Source organism: Humulus lupulus, chromosome 6 (assembly GCF_963169125.1).
Source record: "Humulus lupulus chromosome 6, drHumLupu1.1, whole genome shotgun sequence".
Classification (NCBI taxonomy): domain Eukaryota; kingdom Viridiplantae; phylum Streptophyta; class Magnoliopsida; order Rosales; family Cannabaceae; genus Humulus; species Humulus lupulus.
In genome coordinates, this window is record NC_084798.1 from 189,649,806 (window position 1) to 189,660,108 (window position 10,303).

The 10,303-nt window shown below is 34.0% G+C and overlaps 1 protein-coding gene across 2 annotated transcripts; it reads right to left on the bottom strand.

The window, feature by feature from the left end:
* Positions 1-1,020: 1,020 nt before the first annotated feature.
* Positions 1,021-9,244, bottom strand: LOC133782854 (110 kDa U5 small nuclear ribonucleoprotein component CLO). Of its 2 annotated transcripts, none has more exons than XM_062222270.1 (11): positions 9,127-9,244; positions 6,223-6,975; positions 5,798-5,866; positions 4,480-5,670; positions 4,234-4,332; positions 3,978-4,136; positions 3,749-3,834; positions 3,454-3,652; positions 2,532-2,642; positions 2,013-2,219; positions 1,021-1,424 (listed from the first exon to the last, which is right to left on the bottom strand). In XM_062222270.1, exons 2-11 carry the CDS (start codon positions 6,961-6,963, stop codon positions 1,326-1,328), a joined length of 2,961 nt encoding a protein of 986 aa, XP_062078254.1. In that variant the 5' UTR covers positions 6,964-6,975; positions 9,127-9,244; the 3' UTR covers positions 1,021-1,325. The 2 variants fall into 2 exon arrangements, with proteins under 2 accessions (XP_062078254.1, XP_062078255.1); XM_062222271.1 differs by lacking the exon at positions 9,127-9,244 and adding an exon at positions 8,779-8,975.
* Between the last annotated feature and the right edge of the window lie 1,059 nt (positions 9,245-10,303).

The following is a 10,303-nucleotide window of genomic DNA, read 5'->3' on the forward strand; positions in this document are numbered from 1 at the left end:
CATGTCTTCTAGCATTATCAACCTGTGGAACAAGTCAAGAAAACAAAGACGATGAGTCAATCTTTTTTCTTCAAAATTGAAATTATGGGCAATTTCTGGCGCACGTTAAAGGGGTTTTGGTTGAAGAAGCTAACCTTGACTAAGTTGCAGTGGAGCAAACAACATTGTCAATCACGACCCTATAAAAAACAATCATACAAACATAAAGGTCAAGTCAGAGACAGAAAGATCGTTTGAAAAGTCTTAGTCCCAATAAGCGTGTGTGAACAAATGGAAAAATATGAAAACAAGGGCAAATGAAAAGTCAGAAGGAGAAGGATCTGGGTTCGTTGATGAGAAGGAGACGAGGAATAGAAGAGAAGAAAAGGAGAAGATGAAAGGAATGGGAAGAGAAGAGAGAGAAAAGAAAAATAAAATTAAATATATGTTTTTTTTATTTTTTATTTTTTATTTTAAAATTTATTTTTTATTATTTAATCAATTAATTAATTTAGAAATATAAGAGGATTTTAGTCATATTGAAAAACTATTTAATCAAAATCGAATTCTGAATTTATTTTTTAAAACACAATTCTATTATCATTTAACAAAATATGAAATTCGATCAAGAATTCAAATAAAACCCACGAACCAAATTAGTATTGTCGAGATCACACTTCACAATTATTTTGTTCCAGGTTAAAGTCATTTTTCAAACTACGTCATTTAAAAAATAGTTCAAACTTAATCACTCCCAATGCAAACACCTAGTAAAAATTATGAAGTAAAATAAGTAAAATCACTTTCTTACCCTCAATTTTTAAATAGAGTAGTTCCATCTCCACATTTGAAAAATATAGGGATTATTTAAATGTAGATTTTGTAACCATAGGACAAATAAATGGAACAAATCAAATTATTCTATCCTTGTTTGGGGAACAAATTCTCCATTTTAGAAGAAAGCTATTTTGTAGAATTTGACTTATTATTCCATATTTATGTTGAATTGAAATATCTACAAAATCATTGAGCTCAACTAGCTAGTGGGGTCAAAAATATTGTTAAGGTAATTTTAAAAATGATATGATACAATTAGGATGGGATACAAAAAGCTACAAAACTAGGAGCTACAGATCTGCCAAGTACATTTCCTTTTGGGTTACAACTTACAAAAATGGCATATGACACAAAGGATAATGGTATGAAATCAGGAGAGAGAAAGAGCAATAGCAAGGATGTCTAAACTACAATCTCAACACTAGAATTTATAGCGAGGTCAAATTTGTCTCCAACCTCCTCCATCCACAGCTACTCAGCTATAAGCAAGCATTAAAAATATGAACTTATCAAATCATTTGCAGGTGGAGATCAGCTGCCTGCTGAGCCAGTTCCACCATCATCGCCTCGTCGAAGAATTTGTTGATGCTTACGTCCTCGCTCATTCCCTAACAAAAACAATTATTTTAATCACAAAATGCAGTATGTTTAAACTTGGATATCATTCCTCATTTTCACTAATTTATGAAGAGCTTTGCAAAACTTTTCCTATTGGACTACTGAAAATTATGGGAATGAGCCCCCATTACAAATGAGTGTAAACCAACCCGGGGTGAAACTTGGAAGGTAAAAACAAAGTGCTCGAGTATCTGTTGACATGTAAGATAAAGTTTAAAATAAATAGACTCAACCACAAATTCTTCCGTAAGTGAAACAGACATCTTAATTTAAGGTGAAAATGCATTGGGAAAGCTTTCCCTTAAATTTCTTTTTCTTTTTTGGAAATTGGGCTCTTCGTCTAAACCCTACAATATTTGAGTAACCAAAAGCTATAACATTTGCTATGTAGGTACCAAACAGGGACTCAAACTTCAGACATTATGGAGCAAACCAGAGGTCTGACCATTTGAGAAACCCCTCTTGGGTAAAGCTGTCCCCAAAATTTAAGGTCCAAAGAACAGGAAAACCACAACTCCATGAACCTTTATATGTGGTGAGAGAGGAAGAGAAAAGTGATGAGAGAAGTATGATTATACCTTTCGACGCCTTGTCTTTACCATAAATTCACGAGCAAGGTGCTGGATAGGAGCAGGTTCAAGTGGCCGCAGGACAATACTCTTGTCAAGGGGATCCCCAGGAACTATAGCCCAGTGATCAAAAGCTGATACACAGAATGCTTGTCCTTGTGTATGATATCTTAAGTCCGTCTCAAAACCAAATGATTCTATCACAGGTAAAAATGCCTGAAATCCAGAATATAATTTAAGAATAGGAAACAAAAATCCAGAAAAACCAATTAGTTAAAATCAACAGAACTCATTAATCATAACTCTCACAGGACCAAGACGAAGTTTTTTGGCACGAACAAGTCAACAGATGTAACACACAATCTGGAGCTACTACAAAACCCTAAATTTACAATTTCATTGTATTTTGACAATTATTTGATTACTACTGAAACAAACGTCAATAAACAGCTTTGACCCTCATAATAATACCTGACGCAGGAGCATGAAATTACCAGTTGTAACTTATCACAAAATTTGGTAACCAACCTTGACAATATAAGATGGGGTCCCTGGTTGAGGAACATCAGATGTAACATGTCCACGTCTCCGAGATAAAACCGTGTAAATTGCAGAGACACAGTCAATTGGTGTTTGAATCTGAAAAAATGCACTATAAGTTAATCACAAAAAAAAGAATGAAAACTTCTAGCAAAAAAAAAAAACAAATAATGAATGCTAAGTTTCATGTTTAAGGATATTCATCACAAATCTTTCGCATTGACTGTCATATTGTTTTTTATTTACATTGAAAGAACTAATTAGATAAAGTTTTGACATTCATATATTAGTTGGAGCTATAATGGTTGATTGATTTAGAATATCAAAATAACTTAACAAATTCAAAAACATTAAACAACATTTTGAACAACACACTAAATCCCTCATAACAATTGAGAATTAGCATTTTGTTGTTTTCTCCATTTCATTTATCTGGAAACAACTAACCAATCAAAACTTTAAAAACATTCCATTTCAGTTTCTGATAGGTGTAGGTGGTTTTGGGGAAGTGTAAAAGACTTTCTAGAAACAATTAGTATATTTATATAGTGTAAGAGAAACTGAAGGGGGTATGGATTGTATGAATTTGGATAGGAGTTCTTGCTCTTGGGATAGCGGTGGTCTCTCAAATACCACCAGGTTCTTTGCATTGTCTTGCTGATTTTGCAATATGCAGAAAAAGTTCATTTACCATACTAGACTATTTCTGTCAGCTTGTGAGCTGGTAGTGTTGTCTAGGTTGTGTGAACTTACTTGGGTCCTAACAGTTTCAAAACAATATTTTTATTTTAAAATATTTCAATGTTATTGTTTTAAAAATGTAAACCGAATCAGATGACAAAATGGAAAACTACGTTTCTTAAACACCAAAAAATAAGTAAATATATACAACAACACAGAAACTATTTACCTCCACATAATATACAGGCTCCATAAGTCGCGGGGTTGCCATAAGAAAAGATGAATAAGCAACACGTCGAGCTGTGGGAATGATCTGACCAGATCCCCGATGCAATGGCTCAGGGGCAATTTTTGCATCAACAATCTTGAACTTTACATTTCTAATCGGCTCGTCACAGAGAGGTCCTTCTCGAGCGCCCCACTGAAATCTGTCCAGAATAACTTGAACTTGTAGTTAGTATGCAAGGAATAAGATCCACAAAAATGGAATCAGAAAAAGAAAACTAAGACAATATTTTGTTTACCCTTGGACAATGGAATCCTTGACCGCATTTAGCAAGCCCTTGTCGACTTCAGTTGAAAGTGTGTCATCCAATAGGATGTTAGGCCCCTAAATGTGTGGCAGTTTAAAGCAAGCTGTGAGACATGACTTAGGATAATAAAGCTTTAATGTAAAAAATGCAATTTAGATTGTCAATACTACATGCATGGGTATTTTTTTTTTTATTATTATTATTATTTTTTTTTTTTTACCTGCTTATCAGGACCAAATGCCCAAATGGACCGTGCAGCAAGCACATCCCATTCATATCTTGTCTGAAAAAAGTTACCAATATCCTTCCGAGGCCAATCAAGGCTAACAACACTATTCTCAATGTCCTCTGCAAGTCCCCTCTCCAGTGGCTCTGCAATCTAATATCGTACCAGAGCAATTTAAAGATTTTATAAAAATGAATAAAATGATTCTCAGTAGTGCTTATGTGAAATTGAGATCAGATTATTTCCCAACCATGGTTATTTTGTTCTTTTTGTTGGGTGCTTCAGCAAAACATTTCATAGACGAAGATTCCACCACTGTTTCACAGAATGATACAACAGGATCTGCCACCTACATGTTTTGTATTCGAACAAAAATGAGAGAGCATAATGAATGGAAACACTTGGAAAATAAAAAAAGAAAAGTTATTCTTAGCAAGTGCAATTATAAGTTTATAAGCACAAAAAATTTGTGACAAAGGCACAAGAAAATATATACCTTGACTTCAACTTCAGAATAGAGTTCTCTTAGATCCTTCATAATAGAATCCAAGTACAGTTCGCCTGTACCCAAAATTGTGTGCTCTCCAGATTCCTCAACTTTAGTAATGGCAAGAGGATAGCTCTTGCTGATTTTTCGAAGACCCTCAACCATCTTTGGCAATTCACTAGGGTTCAATGGCTCAGTAGCCGTTTTCACTACCGGAAGGGTATTAAATTGCAAAGGTCGGAAGATGTATACATCTTCGTCGTAATACTCACTACAGAGAGTGGCAGTTTTCATGATTGAAGCATCCACTCCTTCAATGAGAACCCAAGAACCAGGAGGAGCCTCAGCTATGGGTATCCTATCTCGAGCTTGATAAACCCATAATTTTGTGACTTCTTTAACGGTCATGTCTTCTTCGTCATCTGGTGAATAGCCTTCACCCAATACACGAACAGTCTGTCCAGTCTGAACCGTGCCACTATAAACCCTACCAAAAGCATCAAATACACTACAGTCGGACTTGGGATATAGTTTTGTCACATTGACCATTAAAGGACCAAGAGGATCACACTCTGTCATGGCCTTATAAATTAAAGAATCTTTAGGCCCAGTGTATATATGATCAACCCTCCTAGTTGCAGCTTCCCTGGGTGATGGAGTATGATGGACCAGCATGTCAGTGAAACCTGAGGCTGAACCAAAAACTGAGCTACATGCTAGCCTCAGCAAAGGTCTAACATTCAATTTGTAAGCTGCATTGCTAAGGGTGACACCAAGCTCTGCAAGAGTTGCCTCGACACTCTTTTTATGCTCTCCAATCATCTGGCTGTATATCTTGTAAAGGGGTTCGAGAACAAACTGGACAAAAGATCTTTCTCCTCCACTTGGAGGTTTTCTCTTGAAAGCCCTCAAATCTGGATGGTAATAAAAATCTCCCCAAAGGCGAGAAGCAAACTTATCAGCATCAAAAGGGATTCCATGGAGTTTCACATATAATTTAGCGAAAGATTGTAAAGTGAATGACCATCCAGCAGTAGCACTAGCAAAGCAAACATTTCCAGCAGCTGGATCAATGATTTGGACATCACCAGCAGTAGACGAGGCAGAAGAAATGAGGTTATTGATTACTTCTAGAGTATGCCTTAACTTAAAATAAGCATCCCTCGGTGGCAGTTTAAGTTCTGTAATCAACCTGTCAACCTTGAATTCAAAAACTATATGAATAAGATATCAGGGGAAGTACAAGCAATTACATAAGATCAATCATAAGTCATATACTATAAATTTGAGTATGAGAAGTCCAAAAATTAAAGAAAAAAAAAATCACCTTGTTAATTACAACTACAATAGGTAGGCGGTCTTGGATTGCGTGACGTATCGCCCTCTCTGTATTTACCTGTGCATAAGCGAATTTTAGGAGAAAGTTAAAAAAAAAATGTTTTCGTTGTTTCTACAATGGAAAAGACAAATGTTATATGGTGACTTTTCTTCCCTAAAACATCTAGTGGTTATGGCACGATAATTACCAACTCCTCAAATAGGTTCAAACTTCAATGGTAAATTAAAAACCTTCTGATTCCTCTTCACAAAGCAATTGGGTGGGCATTTAAAAAACGACCATCTCATATTGGTCACTTCTGTAAACTTTAAACTAAAAACAACAACAACAAATAGAGGAGAGAGAGAGAAAGTATCATTTTTTTACTTATAATAATTTTTTTAAGAACTGCGAAGAGAAACAGAGTGACTTACCATGACTCCTTCTGCAGCATCCACAATCAAGACAGCACCATCAGCAAGTCTCAAGGCAGCAGTCATTTCATCAGAGAAATTTACATGACCAGGAGTATCCATGATATTACAGAGGTACGATTTGGATTTGCTATCCTCAAGAACAAGAGTCATTGGAACTGCTTTAATTGATATCCTTCTCTCTTGCTCATCAATCCTTGTATCTGTGTATCTCATATGCTTCTCACTATGTGAATCAAACGTCGACATATGGTGAGTTTGCTCAATCAACATATCCACGAAGACAGTCTTCCCATGCTGCAAATGCCCCACAAGTGCAACATTTCGTACGAGAGTGGGGTTTGACATTAGACCAACCAGGAATTGTGTTGACACATAAGTTGAAGAATCCTTCACCCCAACTTCAAATTTGATATTCCTAACAGGTTTGATAATTGGTTGTTCAAGGGGTTGGTCATCTTCATCCATAACCAATGTCTCAACATCTTCACCGTAAACCTCTTCTGCAGTAGGATAGTATTTTTTGTCCTCAGCAAGGACAATTTGATTATCCATATCAACATCATTGGAGGCAGTTAACCACCCATTGGAAGCAGCAGCAGCATCTTCACCATCTGATGCCGCTGCATCTTCGCCAGGCCTATCCAGAAGATCTTCATCATCATCCCTATCACTCTCTAGGTCAGATTCAATCTCGGGTCCTATGTAGTTTCCAAACTCATCATAAAGACTATCATCCATTTTGTTTCAAATCTGTAAATTTCCAAAAGTAATTAGTTCCCCCAAAGTAGCCACTAAATTATCAACAGGGTAATATCAAATCAAGCCAAACTAAGTGTCTTATTTCCTAACATAATAGAACAGCTAAACTGGTTATTCAACCTATAATATCATGCACCCAGTTCTCTAACTGTCTTCAAATTTTTAAAGAAGTTACCTGCGGCTTTCGCATTCAGTTATCTAAATGGATGAAAAACTTTATCTTCCATTTATAGATTAAAAAAACCCATTGCAAACATAACAGCAATGTTTAAAATACCGCTTTTACGCCTCAAGGCGTTTTTTTTTTGTGAGGCGAGGCGTATGCCTCAAGGCGCATTGAGGCGTACGCCTCAAATATTTAATTAAAGAAATATTTTCATAACATCTAAAGATATAAAGTAAGATCAATGTGTCTTATAAAACTCAAACATAGAATAAAAAATATCATAAAACTCAAACATACCATAAAATGTATCATAAAACTCAAACATAAAAATCTCATAAATTATCTAAATTTCTAAAATAAAGTTAACTTTTGTTTCTAGAACTAGAATCCTAGATTCTACTATCCTAGAAAAAACTTTAGTAGTAATGGGACGATGATTTAGAAATCATATTCCAATTCATCATTGTTTGACAAATCATAAGTTTAAAATAAGTTTTAATAAGTTTTTTTGGGCCTATTTATACAAGATTTTTATTTTGGGTCTTTTTGGGCATAAAACAGCCCATTACCCATGAGGCGCACGCCTCAGTCAAATTCCGCCTCAACTCAGCGCCTCAGTGCATTTTTTTTCTGCCTCACACTGAGGCGCGCCTCAAAACCGTTTTTTTAAACATTGCATAACAGTACAGTCTTTTCTCTTTCAATTACTTCAAATAGCATAAATAGAAACACTTCAAATAACTCTGCAATTGAGTAAATTTAGAACTTAGGTCTCCATAAATTTTTCAAAATATTTGCTAAAAAATGCTCAAGATTAGGGGTGTAACGGGCGGGTAAAACTCAAAAACTACATTTCTTGGATGTTCTAATGAACATGAGCTAGAATAACAAACCACATAAGAATTCTCATGATTAGCTTGCAGAACCACGGCCATAAGTAGTCATTTTAGTTTGAAAGTAGATTAGAAAAGACAAAAACCCTTCCAACAAACAAAGGAAATATATATGAACTTCGAACCTCGCCTATGTTGCTCATTAGTTTCATTCAAATATATAACAGACAAATCTTAGTTCCATTGAAATATGTGTATTCATATATATATATATATATATATAGATACAGAGGTAGTGATTAAAAACAATTACTACCCAAAAAACTTCCTCTATATATATATATATGAACACATTAGATAAATGCAAAGTAAACACATTACATACAAGTCTTAGCACTATATCATTAAACATATGCCACGATGACCGTCCAAAAACTTCAAACATTTGAGTTTTTGGTTAATCTAAAACTACCATAAAAACCTCCGTATCAATCCAAAGCAGGGAGTTTTGTTACAATCTTTAATAGTCCAGAGTAATAGATTTGAGAAGTTTACAATTATACTCATAAGAGACAAATTTTTGTTTCTTACATAGATTTTGGAGTGAAAAGGAAGCAAATCCCAGAAATAGAACAAACTCAGTTAACTGATTGCAAAACAGAACAAACACAGTTAAGTGCTTGCGAAACAGAACAAATTCATAAACCCCATTTCCCAAACCAGCTCAATAGCAGTATATTGATCTCTGTGTAGCCATCTTAGATAAAAAAGAACAACCAAACAAGTAATACATACATAAATGCGATGCCAAATTATCAATTCTGGCAAACACGGAACCCAAATCTCAAAACAGTTTGAGAAGTGAGAGGCAAGAGCGCAAATAGGGTAGCAACTGGATTATGGTTCGCTGGAGCTCGGCACCGGAGCAAGGTAGAAGCGCCGATGGAGAATGAGTCGACGGCGGAGGGTTTGCAAATTCAAAATCAACTGGGTAATGAGTTCAGTTTTCACACAAATCACACACAGCACTCTAAAGGGTTTCTTATGCTTCAATTTCTTAGTTAGCTAATACCCAAAAACTAAAAATGGAAGGTCAAGGAATTAAATCATAAACACTGTGAAGTAACAAGAACAAAAGAATACCTTAAAAAGTTGAACAAAAACTTCGAAGGAACGGGAGAGCGCGCGAAGAAGACTGGCAAGAAAATTGAAGTACTGCTTAGTGAAGAGTCAGAGAGGTGGGTCGAGGAGGGAATGGGCTTACGGTGAGTATTTAATTTTCAATGGTAAATGGGTTTTTAGCACGACAACTTCTCAGTTAGTTTGATTGGTTCGCGATTAGAAAACTGTATTTGTGATTAGAAAATTGTATTTTTGAAAAGTAGATTCTGAAATAAAAATCTTAATTTAGTGACTTAAAAATATGTTTCTAAAAATGTGATTGGTTCAATATCGGTAAACTATTTTTGAGTTTTAAAAAATTGAATCTGGTATTAAATTTAAAAAAATATCCGAAATTGAATATGTGATTGATTTAGTTGAATTTGAATATATTTTAATTTTATATATTTTATATACATAGGTTGTATGATATTAAATATTAACTTATCAATAGATTTAATTAAGTAAAATTTAATAATATTAATAAATTAAAATTTAATAATAATATATTAATTAAATTCATAATAATATTATATTGTAAGTTTTTTTTTTAAATTAAAGTTACATATTTTTTAATTAACTAAACATATAAATATATATATTCTTAAACAACTTTATTTAATACAAATGTCCGTATTATTGAATACAAAAGTCTCAGATAATATATTATATACTTATATGAATTTAAGTTGGATGTGACTAATTTTACTTTTCAAATGCATATATATATATATATATATATGTATGCAATGAGTACAAGGAAGATTAATGTAAATCATTTTTATTTTTTGAAAAAGCAACAACAAAATAACAAAGTACTCATAGTCGGTTTTAGGTCTTTTGGAAAAGAAATTTAAAAAGTGAGAAAACATGATTTTTTCATTTTCAGTTTTCCTAAATTAGAATAGAGTTTTGAATTTTATTTTAAAATACAATCAACCAATCAAAGATTAAAATGGCCCCACATATTTTAAGTATTCCAAAACAAAACATTGTATCTGAAATAGATACCAATCAGGCCCTTAGCAAATAAGTCCTCGAATTATAATATATACTAAATAAAGTTCTGAATTCATTAAACAGTAGCAATTAAGTCCTTAGTGATTTTTTTTACTAACTTTTGACCAAAAAATGAGAAATGCTAAGGGGCACTAGTGCT